The sequence below is a fragment of the Sebastes umbrosus genome, chromosome 10, assembly GCF_015220745.1.
Source record: "Sebastes umbrosus isolate fSebUmb1 chromosome 10, fSebUmb1.pri, whole genome shotgun sequence".
In the NCBI taxonomy this organism is placed as follows: domain Eukaryota; kingdom Metazoa; phylum Chordata; class Actinopteri; order Perciformes; family Sebastidae; genus Sebastes; species Sebastes umbrosus.
In genome coordinates, this window is record NC_051278.1 from 5493397 (window position 1) to 5512411 (window position 19015).

Consider the following 19015-nt stretch of genomic DNA (forward strand, 5'->3'; position numbering starts at 1 on the left):
CACATATGTGCAGCCGCCACATGATGGGCGATGGCAAATTATAACGCTATCATGATGCGTTCAAATGTAATCTTGTAAAATGTAGTTTTTGGTGGGAAACTTGAATAAATCCAGTTGATTGAAGAAGATGTTTTCACAACAATATCAAATAGATAATAGAGAGGGAATTATGATTTGTTTAACTTCCTAACACTAGCTCTGAGCAGATTATAATATATAATTAGAACTAATAATGCCAAGATTTTCTTTTAATCAAAGCAAATATTTTGGCCTATAACCACTATTAGATGACAATAACAAAGTAAAAGGATAATAATTTGACTTTTTGTCAGCTGGAATGAAGCACAACACGGAACTGAAAGCAGTGCTCTGTTTATTTAAATGTGAAATTGCATTATAATATTTTGTCCTTAAAATCAATGAATAATCGTGATAAATTATTCTGATCTCAATATTGATCAAAATAGTCGTGCAGCCCTACGTCACACACGCGCCCGTAGCTGCCAGTTGCTCCTTACAGGACGCTGATTGGTCCATTGTCTGGCTTGCTGGCCACAAACGCATCACTTGAAGCCTGACAAGATGGATTTTCGTGTGACGTGTGATCCCGCGATTCTCGCATAATCTTGTGACATCGCAAGAATCCAGCTGCCGTGAAAGGTTATCACAACCTTTTGTGTAGGGATGTAATGATTAGTTGATTAATTGATTAGTTGATTGACTCACAGAAACCACGAGGGATTCAGTTTGTGGTAATTGTGGAGGTAATTGTATGGGTATTCACTTTTTCCAGCACCTTTTGTTATCTTGCCAGTTTTCAAAATTCAATTTGGAATACAAAATTACCTTTTAGTGACGGCTGTCCGGCTTCAAAGCAGTCTGATTACAGTAACCTAACTTACAAGGCAGCGTTGTTGACAGAAGTCGCCCGGGCTGTTATCAGAGAGAGACACTCCTGGCCGCCGGATCGCTCGAGTAACAGCGGGGTATTATTGCTGCAGGAATGTGGCAAGGAGATTTCAGAAGCTGCTCCTTTGGAAATCTGCAGCGCTGAGTTCAGGAGCTCTGAGGAGGTTTATCTTTGGCGTGGTTATTTGAACTTGCTGCTCCCTAAACGGCTACGCAAACATCTTACCTGGAGCAAATGTTTTTATTTTCGTGGCGTTGTGTTTTCAAGGTCCTTCATGTCACTAAAGTGAGCAACCACGCTGCGCTGCAGAGGCGACATCAGAGGGTGTTTTTTTCAGACAGATGCAGATTTGACCTTTCACTGCTTGTTTGCTGGAAGTTAAACAAATAGATTACCACCCAGCTTCTCAACAAAGTTTTTTTTTTTTCTTTTGCTTCAACACAGAATCATGTTGTCTGTTATATCTACATGTTTGAGATGAAAGAAGCTGCAACGATTAATCGATTAAATGTCAACTACTAAATTAACCGCCAACTATTTTTATAATCGATTAACGGGTTTGAATACTTTTTTAAAGAGAAAAAAAGTAAAATTTCTCTGATTGAAGGTTCTTAAATGTGAATATTTTCTGGTTTCTTTACTCCTCTATGACAGTAAACTCAATGTCTTTGAGTTGTGGACAAAACAAGACATTTGAGGACGTCATCTTGGGCTTTGGGAAACACTGATCGACATCGACGACTTATCGATTAATCAAAAAAATAATAGACAGATTAATTGACAAAATAATCGTTAGTTGCAGCCCTAAAAGAAAGATGAGTTGGTTACATTCTGTCGAAGTGAAATCTATTTTCTTTTTGTACTATCCATCATGAGGTATTAAAATGATATTTTACAGTCATATCTGCCATTAAACCCAAATGCCTGCATTATACTCTGGTTAAATATGCATCTGAAATCTTGAAATAATATAAAAATTATTGCAGTGAAAATTCAAATTAAAGTAGAGAATTAAACTTCAACATGTCTAATCAGAATTCTTCTTTTCTCTTCTCTCTGAAGGTTCAACATCATCATTAATCGTCACCTCGCGGTTCTGGTTTGGACGTCAACATGGGTCGCTGGGATCATTCCCTCCTGTCCCCAGCCCTGAGGCTAGCGGTCATCACGGTGATTCTCCTCCTCGAGCTCCATCCCTCGTTGGCCGGCGCTCCCCCCGAGCAGAGCTTGGGTGGCTCCGTTTCGGTGGTGTCCACTAATAAAACTGAATGCAGTAAGCCTGAGGCGTGCGCGAGGGGGGTGTGCCTCCCTATTTGGGAGCCCCAAAACCCGTCGTTTGGTGACAAAGTGGCCCGGGCAACAGTTTACTTTGTGGCTTTGGTCTACATGTTCCTGGGTGTGTCGATCATCGCTGACCGTTTCATGGCATCGATAGAGGTCATCACGTCTCAGGAAAAGGAGATCACCATCAAGAAACCCAACGGGGAAACCACCACCACCACCGTTCGGATCTGGAACGAGACCGTCTCCAATCTCACCCTCATGGCTCTGGGCTCCTCGGCTCCCGAGATCCTGCTGTCCGTCATAGAGGTCATAGGTCACGGGTTCCACGCCGGCACGCTGGGCCCCTCCACCATCGTGGGCTCCGCGGCGTTCAACATGTTCGTCATTATCGGGCTCTGCGTGTACGTCGTGCCCGACGGTGAGACGAGGAAGGTCAAGCACCTCCGCGTCTTCTTCGTCACGGCCACCTGGAGTATCTTCGCCTACATTTGGCTCTATCTGATCCTGTCCGTGATCTCGCCTGGCGTCGTGCAGGTGTGGGAGGCGCTGCTCACGTTCTTCTTCTTCCCCATCTGCGTGTTGTTCGCCTGGGTGGCTGACCGCCGCCTGCTCTTCTACAAGTATGTGTACAAGCGCTACCGCACTGGCAAGCAGCGTGGCATGATCATCGAGACCGAGGGAGACCGTCCACTTCCTTCCAAGGTACGCTCAGAGGAATTAACATTACTACTACTAATACTACTACTAATACTTTGTGTGAGTATTACCCCCATTACTGCTACAGCAGAGCTTCCCACAGCTGCTGGAATAGTAATAGGATTAATTATCCACACAAAGATAAAAGCTTCCTACGACACTGATAAACTTCAGTTACTGTTTTTATCTTTAAGTTTTCCTTTTTATTACAACTTGGGAGTTATTTTTTGGGGTTTGAATGTGAATAACAACTCAGTTGCTGAAATCTAGGAATGCTGTAACGTCACTAAAAAGAAGTCAGGCAGAGCAACACATGTAGATAGAAAACAAAGAGAAAACAAAGCCTGATGTTTATGCTGCATTAAAAAGGTACAAAGTTGAATTATAATTCCTGTTAATTTAATTTTTTTTACCAAGTTGTTGGTGTAAGATTTATTATTTTAATAATACATAATTCAATTTGTATAAATAAAAAAAAAAAAAAAATATTTGTTACATTTTGTTTTATAAAGTTAGGAAAACAATATTTAAGTCAAGCCTGATGTTGCCTAACACATAAAAGAACAGTGACTTCCACACAGTGAGGCATACAGATTATTAATTTAACACTGGTATCGGATCGGTACTCGGTATCGGCCAAAGCCCAGGTATCGGTTTCTGTACCGGGACTTAAAAAGTGGGATTGGTGCATCTCTAATGATGATGATGATGGTGATGATGAGAGCATTAGAAATAATACAAAAATCTAAGTGTGGAATATTTCTAAGCATTTCCGAAGCTAAAATTATTTTCTTCTCTTAGTGTTTAATAAATATCAGTGATGCTCGGAGCTCTCTTTCCCTAAAGACGTATCAGTTAGAGAAGAGCAGACCAGTAGAAATTAATTAAGCTGCCTCATCCAAACATGTAGTGGAAAAAAACAAAAGAGCAGATAAAGCGCTCTGTGTGGGTGGAAGGAAGTTCATGAGTAACGTGTATCTATAATTATCTTTATTACTGAATGGATTTGTGCCAAGGTAAACTGATGCCATGAAGCATATGACCGCAAACACACGCCCAGATACTTTCTAAGTATGGTCACCTTTTAATTTCCTGTTTTGACTATCTGATGCCTCGTGTGACGTCCTATCCACGTATCTGCTGTAATTACATTTTCAGTATTGTGGCGTAGGGGGACATTTATTCACTGCTCAGTTCATTTAGAGCCTCTCAGTGTTTCTGGTGTTACCATTTATCTCATTTAATTATTAAGAATCAGTGTCCCATTAGTACCCGAAGAGCACTTTCATCTCAACTTCTGGTTAAAAGAAATCACTGAATCAAACCCAACAGTGTCCTCGAGGGGAAAGCCTAATAATTTAGCAGTTTTAAATTGCGATCGTGCTGCTTAAAGAGCTAAAAGATATTTCATCAATAAAAAAAAAAACGTCTTTCAATGAATGACAGAAGAAGCTCTTTACTCTGAAAGAGACAAATGGCTGACATGGTTTTAATAAGTCTAATAAAAGCTGATGCTTGTAGTCACACAAATGGTTCTTTAACAAAACCAGGCGATGCACCTGTAACCTAGGACAACAACAAACTACAATTTTTACTTTTGTTTGGTTGTTGTATGCCATTCTTGGTACACTCCCAGGCTGTATTCAAAACCTCATAATATACCAGTAGTACGTACTGATTTGGCCAAAATGTAGTATGCAGTATGCGAACAAAAGCAAAATCTACAGAATGCCAAAAATACCTGGATGTCATACTGATTTGGAAAAAATCTCCAGTATGCATTGGACCAGTCTACCTCGCCTACTGTACCCCATAATGCAAAGCGCTGGAACGCTACAGGCTACGGTTACAACAACTGCAGCCAAAAAAATTTAGCTATTTCATCACTTAACTAAATTTTTGTGGCGAGAAATCAACTGTGTAGATTTAGAATGTTTACAGTTTTACGATATTAGATGTCGAATCGAACATTTGCTCCAACGTTTGCAGCTAGATAGCTGCGCCCGGAGTTGCTACCTCGCCAGCCGGGCGGTCTCGCTCACAGACCGCTGTGAGCTGGCTGGAGCTCTCTAGAGCCCGGTCTGTAGACGAGAGGCTTTTATTTCCTTGTTGACGGATAGTTTGTTTAAATATCACAACACAAATGTTGTTATATTTAGTATTTACTGTCTGTCTTCGTTGATGATCCTGTTTGTCTTACTTCACCATGGTGGAGTTAAACCAGGCAGTATTTTATAAAGTAAACAAACATTGGTCATAAGCAAAAAAAAGTTGCAATAGTGGTACGAGTTAGTTTTTTTTTTTTTTAGAGCTGGTCTAAAGGCTAAAGCCCGGCCCAGCATACTGCTAAATAAATTGCTTTCACTGTTTCATACTACTTACTACTGAGGAACACAGTATGCTCTATATACTGTATACTGTATACTGAATACTGCGTTCGTCAGTAGGATGTATGATACAAAATGTGTAATAAACCTCCAACCTGATATCACCAGAAATGGTTTTGCCTTGAGATTTGACATTCTGCTCCAAAGCCTCAAATCACTGATCAAATTGCTTTCCTCTCCGTTCTAAGGTGGACATTGAGATGGACGGGAAGATGCTGAACTCTCATGGTGTCGACTTTCTGGATGGTCCGCTGGGTTTGGATATAGATGAGAAGGATCTGAATGAGGAAGAGACCCGGAGAGACATGGCCAAGATCCTGAAGGAGCTCAAGCAGAAACACCCTGACAAGGAGGTGAGTAACAAAGTCAAAAGGACGTCAGGAAAAAAGCAAAAACATTCAGTCACCGCTGCTCCTCTCTGGGTTGTTTTTCCTCGGTGTTGATTTCTCGTATCGGAAATGAACTGAGAAAATAAACTGCAACAGATGACGCAGTTTCTATTCGCTTCCATTATCACAGTGATTATGGTGATGAGTGCAGCTAAGGTCTCATCACAACCTCTCAATTTAATTTGATAATGATGCATCTAAAAACAGAAAATTGCACAGGAAACCGAGCAGGCATCAAATCAATATGTAAATAAAAAGATAAACACAGAGATGCTCCAGTACTGACACTGGTAATTCATATTCTATCTGCCTTCCTGTTCCTGTTGGATAAACATGAAAATGTGCCTTTGTGCCATAGCTGCAGACTCTTATAGTGCCTACTTGTGTCTGCCTGTACAGTACAGTAGGATATATAACATCTCTTTGTACAGGATGGTAAAGCTGTAATGGATGTACCATCTATAGTACTGCATGGATTAGGATTATTCATTTTGGAGATCCTACCTTGATTTAGCCGATTAGCAGCCGATTAGACTGTTATCAGGCTATCAAATAGGTGAAGAAGATGTAGTCAGACTCAGTAGTATAGACAGTGTAAAACTCAATAAAAGGCTGGAGGCTGGGAACGATGGATGGGACACAAAACTGGAAAACAGGACTTTCACCAAAGAGACTGGAGTTTGCATCCTGTATGAAACCAAGAATGTGTAGTCGTCTTTGTGTTTGTACCCAAAACATGATGTTTTCCCCCTCAACTTGACTGTATTTTTTTGTTAAGTTGTAGTTTTATTGCCTAAACCTAAATAAATTGTAGTTTTATTGCCTAAACCTAAATAAATTGTAGTTTTGTTGCCTAAACCTAAATAAATTGTAGTTTTATTGCCTAAACCTAAAGAAAAGTTTTTCATTGTGTTCATAACATGACGTTTCATTAAGTTTTACAACATGTTAGAACATAGTAGGCCCCTAATGACCCACACCTATGATGCTTACAGCGACTGATAACGCCTATTTAATGGCCTGATAACAGTCTAATCGGGTGAGACAGCAGGGCTTATAGACGCTGTACAGTGCCAGAAACAGGTTGTGATAACGAAAAGGAAAAAGAAGTCTGAAATTTTGACCCCGGGAGGAAACAGGGAGAGGGCAATGAAAAACGTGAGTCTCCCGGGAAAATCCGGAGGGTTGGCAAGTATGCATATCATACACAATGACAGAATCGTTAAATGGTGTAAGCTATGGCGGTCCTAGTGTTAAATAAAGTAGGCAACGGCTTCACTCATTGGCAAAGTGTTGATTTAAAAATGGCACCACTAGCCAGCAAGCAGAACCAGGCTTTTTACAATGTTTACTACTAAGTCTTCATGTATTCACCTCTCTGTAAAAGAATGAGATCATTACCATGTTTATTCAGTGTCTCCGTAATATGTCACAAGCAGTGGTTTAGAGCAGAGATTAATCTCTTTACCATAACTATGTTTCAGATATTTAAAACTTTGGTTCAACCCATAAAGGCTCTAAACAGCTCCACTGTTTCTCCAACTAGGAAGTAATGCACCTGATCCTCCTACAGGAGAGGAACACTAGTGGAGTGAGGAAAGCGTGGAAGGGAGGAATAGTGACACAACCTTGGGATGGATCCAGGAACTCAGGGCATTTCTCAGGGATATCTAAGCAGGATGGATGGTTGCGGTCATGGCAGCTTGAAGCTGGATCCTCTTGTTGAAGGAGGACCGCTCTAGTAATGAAATTACCAAGCTGTTCATGTTTCATTTGGCATGTCATGTACAGCTGTGTAAGGCCTCACTAAGATAACCTGATACCTTTTCCTCAGTGTAGTTGCAGACAACGTTGATGGAAACTCTCTGTTGACATATTATAAAAGTACAACTAACTGTCGGATTCACACGACACACCATTAAATCGTATTCAGCCAGACGAGCTCAATGTTTAACAATGTTCAAAGACGAAGACGAAGATGCTCCACCAGCAGTCTGGGGTCTAGGTTTCTGGTGGTTTAATAGGTGGAGCAGCTTTTGTCCACTGATCACGTTGGACAAAACCTTCACACTGTGTTTGTCTGCTCTCTTGTTCGGTCTCACCAGGTGGAACAACTCATTGAGCTTGCCAACTACCAAGTCCTGAGCCAGCAGCAGAAGAGCCGCGCTTTCTACCGATGCCAGGCCACCCGGCTGATGACGGGCGCCGGCAACATCCTGAAGAAACACGCCGCCGACCAGGCGCGAAAAGCCGTCAGCATGCACGAGGTTCGCTCCGACATCGGCGAAAACGATCCCGTCTCCAAGATCTTTTTCGAGCCCTGTTCTTACCAGTGCCTCGAGAACTGCGGCACGGTGGCGGTGAGCGTGGTGCGACGCGGCGGCGACGTGGGCAAAACGCTTTCTGTGGAGTACCGGACGGAAGACGGCACGGCCAATGCCGGCTCGGACTACGAGTTCACAGAGGGCGTGGTGGTCTTCAAGGCCGGCGAGACGATGAAGGAGATCCGCGTGGGCATCATTGACGATGACATCTTTGAAGAGGATGAAAACTTCCTGATTCACCTTACCAACGTCAAGATGTTGACGCCAGAAGGCGAGGAGCCCGAGGAAGGCGAGTCCGCTAATCACGTGGACACGATGGCGTGTCTCGGCTTACCCGCCACGGCGACCGTCACCATCTTTGACGACGACCACGCCGGTATCTTTACGTTTGAGGAGCCTGTATTCCACGTGAGCGAGAGCGTCGGCGCCATGGAGGTGAAGGTGCTGAGAACGTCAGGGGCTCGCGGCGTGGTCATGCTGCCGTACAAGACGGTGGAGGGAACGGCACGAGGCGGCGGAGAGGACTTCGAAGACATTCATGGCGTCCTGGAATTTCAGAACGACGAGATCTTGTGAGTAATTTTAAATTTGTTCATTTTATTCACGCAGATATTTCTCAGCTTCGCTGTCATTATCTTCTTGTTTTTCTTGATTTATTTTTCACGCTCTGTGTCAGTGTGATGCTGCAAATGTTGTTGCTGATGATGATGTGAGAAAGCGAGGGTGTGAGTGTGATGCGGTGGTCACGACGAGCGGCGAGGCGGACTGCTCATTGGGGACCAAATCAACAATTCCCCACCATTTGTTTTACCTCGCCTCTACTTTCTACTTTGACTCATTCATTCTCTTCTTTTATCTCCATCAGTCTGCTCAGTCCTCTTTGCTTTGGACCGTGTTGTGCTGCTGTTTTAGTATTCTGTGGGTTTTATTGATTTCTGTATTGCTGTACACTCAGCGCAGGAGGTTAAGCTTGTGAGTTGCAGGAGCCAAGAAGTTGGGAATCTTGGTTATTCTTTGGACGGTTGATAGTTTGAATGTTAAGTAGACAGAATATCAGGACATGGAAATAATTAAATGAGAAGTGTTGAAGTTGCAAGAAGGCAAACCGAGAGGAGCTGCTTGCTGGAAGCAGTACATGAATCCAATAAGCAGCAGGGAGTCAGGGCAAAGCTCTGAAGGAGCATCCATCTAGTCAACTTAATTTGGATACACAAAAGGCTTTTAAAAATAAATGCCATGTTGCCCTTTTAGGTGACTTTTATACTGTGTGAGAACATCCCAGAGCAACCACTCACGCAGCCAGCGTCCTCTTGTTTTGTGTGAAAAGAACTTGAAACTCCATTTAAGGATCCCACGCTGTGAAATGCCGCAGCAACGGTTCAAAGCTCTTCTCAGCCAGCCGCAGAGGCCTCATTATCTGATGGTGACTCACGGCGAGGTCCGTGATTGCTGTTTGACCACGTTTCAGGAGGCCCTCTTAACCACAGCGGTGATTCCGCTCGCAGCCGGCGACTGTACTCGACATCCTGACCCCAGTCACAGTGGGGGGGGGGGTATCGGTTCCAGCTATCGGCCAAATGTTTGTACAATGCTGACGTCTTTGGATCCAAACCAAACCTCGTTTCAAAGTCCTTGTTTGTTCTTTGAATATTTTATCGTGAAAACTCCAGCTGTGAACACATATTTGTGTGTGTTTCATCATTACTGGACAGTGGTTGGTAATATAAGAGTCAAATGTTGACTCAGTAGTTGACTCAGATGTTGACTCAGATGTTGACGGTGCTGCAGACTTGATGAGAAATAAATAACAGCATCAGGTGAATGCTGATGTTGTAATTAGAATGCATTCTTGTATGTTAAAGTGCCTCGACTGTGTTGATGGTAAATTGAAGCTTTTAAGCTCACATTATCTTCACGTTGCCCATCAGCCCCAGTCTCACAGCAAAGCATGTAATAAACCCATAAGTCCACCGGAAGAAGGCATGTCAGTGTCACATTTTGCCTCGCTGAGACGTGAATATTACACGCCTGCATGAAGGTGCAGTGTTATGAAGTGACGGTTATCATCTGACGTTTGTTCTAAGCTAGTGACGTAGTATAAGTATGGGATAATGTACAGCGAGCCGGTCATTGTTGTGAAAGAATCCCCGACACATTATCCCGCTATTATTACACGGCTACTTACTGAAGAAATCAATATTTTGACACAAAAATGGTCTGCCAGAGTCCGACATCAGAGCTTCGCCCATAGGAACAGTCTGTTATAGAGAAAATACAGACGGCAGAACGCCGTGATTGGCCAATCAGAATCGAGTATTCAACACTGGACTTTTAGTTTTCAGTCCACTGTTTGAGACCAGTGTTTTTTGTTCTGTAAGTTACGTTAATGACGTTTGTCACGTTTTGTAGTGACATTTTTTGACGTTACGTCATTTCCGTATGTGTTTTACTTAGTTTACGTATTTATTTTAAGCCCAACCGTGACGTTTTCCCTTACCCTAACTAAGTGGTTTTCTTGCCTGACCCTCAGTCTGTTGCTTTGTTTCCCCCTGCTGGTACTGCACGTATAATGTTCACGTTTCTGCGAGGCAAAACGTGACACAATATCCTCTGGTGGACAGGTGGGTCTATTACACGCTTTGGCGTGATTTTCAACAAAGGCTCTGTTGTAATTGCATTTTAAATGGATGCATCAGTGCAAAATGTACTCTTCTTGTAGGTTCATGTTGTCAATATGAATACATTTCTGTGGTTCATCGTCAGTTTTAGGACATCTCAGTTTAACATTGTCTGATTTTCTTTGATGATAATCACAGTTTCAGATGGGTTTGTTGACTGCTGTTGATTTGAATCTTGTGTATTTATCGACTACCATCACCATCAAATGGACGCCTGCGTTGAAGCTGTTTTCAACCTGCTGTTTTGACACATGCACACAGGTACATTCACACATTTAACACTCAATACACACACTCGATGTTCTCACAATGAGAGGTGAAATTGCTGTTTTTCTCAAAACACTCGACGGGTGCAAAATGATTGTTTTCTGTTCTAATGCTCAGTACGGTGGGCTACCGGTCTCTCTCCCACTCAGGCAGCAGGGTGGGCGTGTTCACAATGTCACCACAAATTACTGTTTGCAGTAAAGCCTTCTCGCCGTGGCCTCGTCCTGTTTGGGCTTGTAGCTTTAGTTAGAATACAATGAACTCCACAGCTTCCAACAGTCGTGTGGCTTTGAGAACGCCCTGGACTGTTTCATTATCACAGAACATTGGCTAAATGAATATCTTTTGAAGGCACGTCTGAGGTTGAGAACTGCTGCTGCTGTGAAGCTGATTGAGATACTGAATGTGATAGGGACTTTATAAATAAACTAGACTTGGGAGGAGATGTAGAGTTTTTTTCTAGCTGGAAGGCATCAGTTGTAGATACAGTAGTTGGCCTTGGAAACCAAAAAGTTTGCTTACAGAGCTTGTTTGGAATTGTTCAGATTGTTTGCGAGGACGGAGGGTTGTACTGACATGATGAATGAACGGGGGAGACGCTGTGTTAGTAACAGTAGTGTAAAACTTTCTCTCCGTGTGTCTCCCTTTCTTCTGTTTCTGGTCAGATTTGAAGCAGATGTCTGCAGGGCTGGCTTTTTCAGCTTGTGGCAGACTGCATAGTTTCCATAGCTTACAGCTCTTACAGCCAGGCCTAAGTGGGTTTTAATAACACTTTGTCCAAATCAAATGATGGACCGTCCTTCCGGGCTATCGCGGTAACTTACTGTGTGTGTATTCTTGTGTGTTTACGTGTGTGTGTCTCCCAGGGGGAAAGACCCAGAGGTGGAGCAGACTGACTGTAAACTGTAGTACTAGTGCCTGAAGTGGAAAGCATTCTGATTGTGGCTCCATGAGGCCATTTTGTAACCAGAAAATCACGTTTGATTCACACACTTAATCTCTAACTGCCCCTCAAAATCATCTCATTTGATATGATCTTTAATAGTTTAAAACAGTCGCCATTACATAAATTGTATAGGAGCGTAATGAGTGATATTAAAGGACCATGGTGGTATTTTTTAAGCCTACAAATCACAAATACAGTAACATTACTGCTGACCATTTTCTAAAGCTAGTTGGATAACTGGAAAATCCTTTAATATGTCAAATGATACATGTTGGTTTCCAAGCTTTAGAGGCATACAGTAGGTCAGCAGGTTTGGGCTTGTTTGGGCTTGCAGCTTTAGTTAGAATACAACGATCTCCACAGCTTCCAACAGTCGTGCGGCTTTGAGAAACGCCCTGGACCGTTTCATTATCACAGAACATTGGTTCAGATCTGCAGCTCGGGAGGAGATGCAGAGCTTTTTTCTAGCTGGAAGGCATCAGTTGTTAGATACAGTAGTTGGCCTTGGAAACCAAAAGTTTGCTTACAGCGCTTGTTTGGAATTGTTCAGATTGTTTACGAGGACGGAGGGTTGTACTGACATGATGAATGAATGGGAGAGACGCTGTGTTAGTAACATTAGTGTAAAACCTTCTCTCCGTGTGTCTCCCTTTCTTCTGTTTCTGGTCAGATTTGAACTAAATGGCGTTTGAATGACACGATAATTCGCAAGTCATTTCACATGCAGTGAGAACGCTTTTCTGGCTTTTGGCATGGCGTGGCGGGAGGGGAGGCGGATGGGAACAACAAACGCAGGACTTTCAACCAGGAGACTGGTGTTCGAGACTGATGTTTCCAAAGTGTTGTTGAGTTATTTTGAAGCTACATAAGTGACGTTTATGACATGTATTTTCTGTACTTCTGTATTCAATTGTACTTAATTTACATACTAATTTTAAGCCCAACCATGAAGTTTTTCCTAAACCTAACTTAGTGATTTTGTTGCCTAAACCTAATTGCAGCTATAACTGTAGTGTTGTTGCGTGGCGTAAAAATGACTTGAGTAAAGAGGCGAACAAATGAGACTAAACATGCACTGATCCCACTTTTTAAGTCCCCGTACCGATACAGATACCTGAGCTTTGGGTATCGGCCGATACAGAGTACAGATCCGATACCAGTGATTAATTAATAAGCTGTACGCCTCACGGTGTGGAAGTCACTGTTCTTTTATGTGTAAGGCAACATCAGGCTTGACTTAAACACTGTTTTCTCAACTTTATAAAACAAAATGTAACAAATAGTAAAAAAAAATATTTTTTTTTACACAAATTTAATTTGTATTTATTATTAAAAATAATAAATCTTACACCAACATCTTAGTAAAAAAATCTAAATGAACAGGAATTACAATTCAAGTGTGAACCTTTTTAATCGCAGCAAAAAATTGGTCAAAACTTAAAAATTGAAATTTCAGTATATAATGTATGTAGCATATAAACATAAAATAGAATTGTATAGATTGGATCCATTGTCACCGATAACCCAATCCAGCTATTTGAGTCAGTATCGGCCGGTATTGTATCGGTGCATCCCTAAATGAGACTCGATTAGCCTAAAATGCGTCCTCATTACACGCGGACTGTCCTTGTAATGTCGTGCTATTTATTCGCCTTCCCATGAGATCAGGTTAGTAGGTAGGAAGTATGAAAATGCCAGGCTGTAATTTGTCTTCCAGGTAAAGTGTCACACCTTTTTAATGTGATGCAAGTTAAAAAATAGCTGCTGTGGATGTTACGGCCGTGAACATGGTTGTGCTGTTGACATAAATTGCAAGCTCAGTAAGCAAACCTTTAGGACACAGAGGACAAGAATATTCACTAGACGTACTGCCACATGCCTGGGTATTTATAGCCTGAAGACATTTGCAGCACTTCTCCCAAGATAGGCTTTTTTTGTTTTTTTTTAGAAGATGTGCATTCCACATAGAAATATACAGTACATGTCATCAATGAGCCGCCGGGGCCCTGACTGTGTCCCTACAGGGAACAGCAGAGGACGTTTTTGCTGCAAGAAAAAAAAAAGAATTACAAAATAGCTGATCTAAATAGGATTGCCTCCAGGCTAATCCTACCCTGATTCTGTTTCTCTGATGGAGAGAGAAAGACAGATGGAGAGATGGAGGGAGGGTGCAGGCAGATAAATGAATGGAGGCAGAGAGAGGAGGGAGGGAGAAAAGTTTGAAACCCTCTTAAAGTTTTGGACTTTCCACACGTTGTTTTCCGTCTCTACTTCCTCCTCTATGGCCTCACATTTCTCTTTCTCGCTGTCCGTGAGAGGCCCGATGTAATTTGTCTCGGGAATAGTGTGTGAGGGCTTGTCTGGTGTGTTCTCTGAAAGATGGAGAGGTGTGTGGTTGTGTGTGTTTGTGAGATGGAGAGGGTGAGAGAAATAGGGAGCACACACAGACAACCCCACAGCACTCAGCAGTGCCAAATTATCTCCGTATCTGTCTTCAACGCAGTGTGGCACAGAAAATACCAGCTCAGGCCTGCATGTTTGTATGTATGTGTGTGCGTGTGTGTGTGCGTGTGTGTACGTACTCTGCTGTCCACCTTGTGCTTTAATGCACCAATACAGATGCCAGGTTGTTGACAGGCCTATCTACCAGCACTACAGCTACTAGTACTCCTGCTACTGTGATTGCAGACTCCACTGCCATTATTAGTACCACTGCTATTGCTACTGATACTCCTACAGCTGCATCTACTACTGCATCACTAACTGATAAAATGAATTCAAACAGCTCTTCTATCAGTAATTGATTATGCCATAATCATTATGGTGATATTTCATATATGCATGCAAGTTCATCTAAACTTTTTTATAAGCATGCACAGTTTTAAAAACAGGATTAAGGATTATTTGAGCACTGAATTTACTTGTCCTAACACTGAATGATTTGGTTTGTTTTAAGGATGTTATTTGTGTTTTTATGTGGTGCTTCCATCTAGGCCATTGCAAATTAGATTGGAAATCTCAATGGGATTATCCTGGCTAAATAAAGTTTAAAAAAAATTGAAAAACTGCATCCATTGTAAGTGATATTATTACTATTAGTGCTACCAACTACGTACTTTTCTAAAAGCACTAAAAACTGCAAAAATCTCAATCTTAACAAGTCGTGTAGTATTTTCTTCACCTGGCTCAAATACAAACTGATTTGTGTGAAGTGGCACTTGTCAGCCGTCTTGAAATGACGGCTGTCCAAAACAACTGTCTAGTAGTCATCCCCAGAGAACAGTGAGTGAAGTGAAAATTGCAGGCTGTGTGAAGTCAGAATCGACTATAATTTTAAAATAATTGCAGCGCTAGAAACGACTCAAACAAGGGAAACTGCGTTGGAAATAGTGAAATTATGTCAAATTATCGCTGTGTCTGTCTTCAGTGCAGCGTCACAGAAAATACCAGCTCAGTCCAGCACTAAAGGTTGTGTTCCTTTCAGAAGAAATCAAGTTTTAAGGCTCAATATTAGACTTCAGTAGACATTGTTTGTTGCTCATCTGTTGCATGCATCCACTACAAACTAGTACCTATACACCTGTCACATGATTGAACAGTTTTATCCAGAGCACCTTCCAGCACTCTAAGTGGCTCTATTTTTATGACGGATGGTCCTGATGGAATTACCAGACCACTTAATACAAAATAGGTCAGCAATTCAACTTTTTGTTCCATAGCTGTTGCATTTGAAACAGTATTTTTAGACCGAGACGAGGACAGCCAGGTTTAATACCTCCAGTGGCATGTCAGTCTATACAATGAACCCACACTGTTTGGTTCCTTTATAGTGATCAATGAAGCACCGTTTCCACAGAAACAAGCCCTTGTTTCACACATTACGCCGAATTTACACCAATAAATTAAATTTTCCTGTGCTCAGGAGGCGTGTTCATGTGTCACAGGAGTCACAGGTTCTGTTTCTGATTGGCTGCCGGTCCTCTCTGGCTGCAATTCGCCTTAAACTTTTCCCACTTTGGCCACTCTTTGTCGCAGATTCCAACGGCAGCAGCTCGCGGAACTCGGGAGCAGCCGCCGCAGCTTTTCACAGACATTGCACGGCACCTCGCCGCTGCTCTGCTGTGAATTTGGCGTTAAGGTCAAAAGAGTTCAGAAAACAGTGCGAGCAGGTGGATGCACACACATTTATACACTCCCGTCCTTGCATGCTAAACACACTGTATACACACACTCATGCAGAAACACAACACAAACCAGAACACACGTGCACTGGTTTTGCTATAGCTTGGTTTTGACCCTGTGAGGTCGTAAATACATGGATCGCACACTCAAATACACACACTCACACAAACATGGAGCCAATTATGGAATTTCCATAAACAGGCAGCCAGTGGAGAAACATGGTACAGTCGAGAATCAAATTAGTTCCCCTCCTACACACGCACACGCACACGCACACGCACATGCACACGCACGCACACACACACACACACACACACACACAGAGCAGACTAGGACTCACACTCCAGTAACCAGCACAGATTGGCCCTTTTAGATGTATGCTTCGGGAAAGCTACAGGAACGTGGGCTGTGTGTATGTGGTGTATGTGAAATCATACATACTTTTGCATATGAGCGTGCATGTGTGTGCTTTTTAAAAATATAGTAATTGTTAGGACTGAGACGATTCACCTACTGTATCTCCCGATTCAATACTATCACAATACTTGGGTGCCGATTCGATATGTATTGCAATTTTTAAGTATTGCGATTTGATATTACGATTTATTGCGATTTTTGTTAACTTTTAAAACACTAGACCATGGGAAAATATCTTAATTAATACTATTATTATACTATTATTATTTTTATTTGTTTTCAGCAACCCAAAAAATCAAAGAATAAAGACATTTCTTTCACAAATTAGTGGTATTTTCTTTTTAATTTATAAGGGACATGTAATGTTTTATACTTCTGGTGAATATAATCCAATCAATCTTATTTTCATATATGTATTTTTATATACAGTTCCCTTTGTTTACAGCTTATTTTGAAAACCGGACATAGTCACACGTGTATACTTCCTCTAACTTCTCTAAGTCCGTCTCTAGCTCTCCCGTCAGCTCCGTTCTCTATATACATCCATGGTCGACTCCATCGGGGCCGTTTCAATGCATTTAACATACATGTCAGTATGTGGGTGCTCTACAGTTGTAGCGTTGACTGATTTGACCGTGGAGATGAGAGTGACGTCCGGCTTTACCGCACGTTACCGCAATACGATAACGTTTCCTATCCGTGACAGAGTTAGCATGCAGCTTTAGCCATCATGTCTAGCTCCGCTTTTCCTGCAATGTGTGAAACCCAAAGTGTTTCCATACTTTACTGTATGTGTAGTGTTTACCACTTTGGATTTAACATGTGATGATGACGGTCGTATCCACGCGGACTCTCCGCTGTTTTCCACTTTTTCGTTTCGGCTCGTGGCGGCCGGCTGTTTTTATCTTCACGGATATGACGTCACGTTACTCAGACTACAATAATAGAAGCGGTAACTTCCTTCTACCTCTGCATAGACTCAAATGAAGCAAATATAGTAGATTTTCATTTGTTGGAGCTCTGAAATGGAATTGTGTTTGAAAGACCGTCGGACACAGTCGCCCCGAGTCTGACATCATAACGGTGTAGAGGGAGGTGGTTTCAAACCTCGTTTGACAACACGATGAGCATATTGGAAGACTTTTTAAATAGTAAATTTCAATCACACACAATGTTAAAATGTCTCTAGTTGTTTGATATAATCGTGTGGATTAATTCTAATATGAACAGGCCTTTAAACATGCACACAGGAAACGGAAAATCACTCGAGCCAACACTCTTGTGTACACTCAGATACTCCTTCACTCACTCCTATCAGCGAGGCATTAGATGGTAATGAACCATGATGAGGTTTGTAGGTCACACGACGCACACACACACACACACACACACACACACACATCCTTCTGTGACAGCACTAGCATTAGTAAAAAAGCACTGAATTAATTAGCAGAGGAAGATAACAAGTGCTGTGGGGAGAGCCACGTTCCTGTTTTATGTTGTAAAAGGACGGATGATTAAAACAGTGTGTGTGCATGTGTGTGTGTGTGTGTGTGTGTGTGTTGGCCATGACCGTGTAGCGTCTTTGATTTGCATTAGTTTTAATAAATTCTTCTGTGGCGCTGAACAACGAAGCAAACTGTACGATAATATATCTGCCTGAAGCTTTTTCCCCTCCACATCTACGCTCCATCAACAGACACTCAGAGAGGTTGTGCCTTATGAGGTGTGAAAGGTGTGTTCTCATGTTACGGAGTATATGGTAATAATAACACCTCTCTTGGCAGAAGACCCACACCTGTTACTGTGTGTGTGTGTCTCTCTGTGTGTGTGTTTGCACGGGCTTGTAGTGCATGAACGCATCCATGTGCTTAAATGATTACTACACTGACAGAAAAATGAATCAGCCATAACTCTGATTATTAGTAAACTTCTTTACATTAATATAATGGAGAAGGAGAGGAGAGGAAGTCGTGTTGCTCTGGCTCTACCTATTCGGTGTGGAGAGGAGGTCGTGTTGCTCTGGCTCTATCTGTTTGGCGACGCCGGAAAGCTGCTTGACATCCTCCTGGATCCACCTTCTCACATATGTTCACATTATACGTATTATTTTTTTGTCATATGGATTGTCTATGTTGTATTTTCATTATGTTGCATCTATTGCACGTCTGTCCATCCTGGAAGGGGGATCCCTCCTCTGTTGCTCTTCCTGAGGTTTCAAACATTTTTCTCCCTGTTGAAAGGTTTTTTTTTGGTTAAGTTATTCCGATGAGAGGGTCGTACTGTAAAGGAGAGAGGGTGTCGTGTCCTGTACAGTTTGTAAAGCCCCCTGAGGCAAATTTGTGATTTGTGATTTTGGGCTATACACATAAAATTGACTTGACTTGACTATAATTTCCTGGTAACTGCTTAACAAATGCTCAGATGTTCTTACTATAAACTTCATGTGTTTTTGGACGACATACATAATTAACTGATTGAAAAGATCTAAATAGAGTCCTAGCAGTCCTGTTAAACCACTAGCTAATGAGAAAG

General features: G+C 42.0%; 1 protein-coding gene across 2 annotated transcripts in view; it reads left to right on the top strand.

Annotated features, from left to right (window-relative positions):
• The window catches only part of slc8a1b (solute carrier family 8 member 1b), a 165856-nt gene that overhangs the window by 14090 nt on the left and 132751 nt on the right, over positions 1 to 19015 (top strand). For both annotated transcript variants that reach the window (XM_037782131.1, XM_037782130.1), the window contains exons 2-4: positions 1973 to 2896; positions 5466 to 5630; positions 7772 to 8562. In XM_037782131.1, coding sequence (XP_037638059.1) covers positions 2024 to 2896; positions 5466 to 5630; positions 7772 to 8562 — 1829 coding nt within the window. In that variant the 5' untranslated portion in view covers positions 1973 to 2023. The remainder of the gene's footprint in view (positions 1 to 1972; positions 2897 to 5465; positions 5631 to 7771; positions 8563 to 19015) is intronic.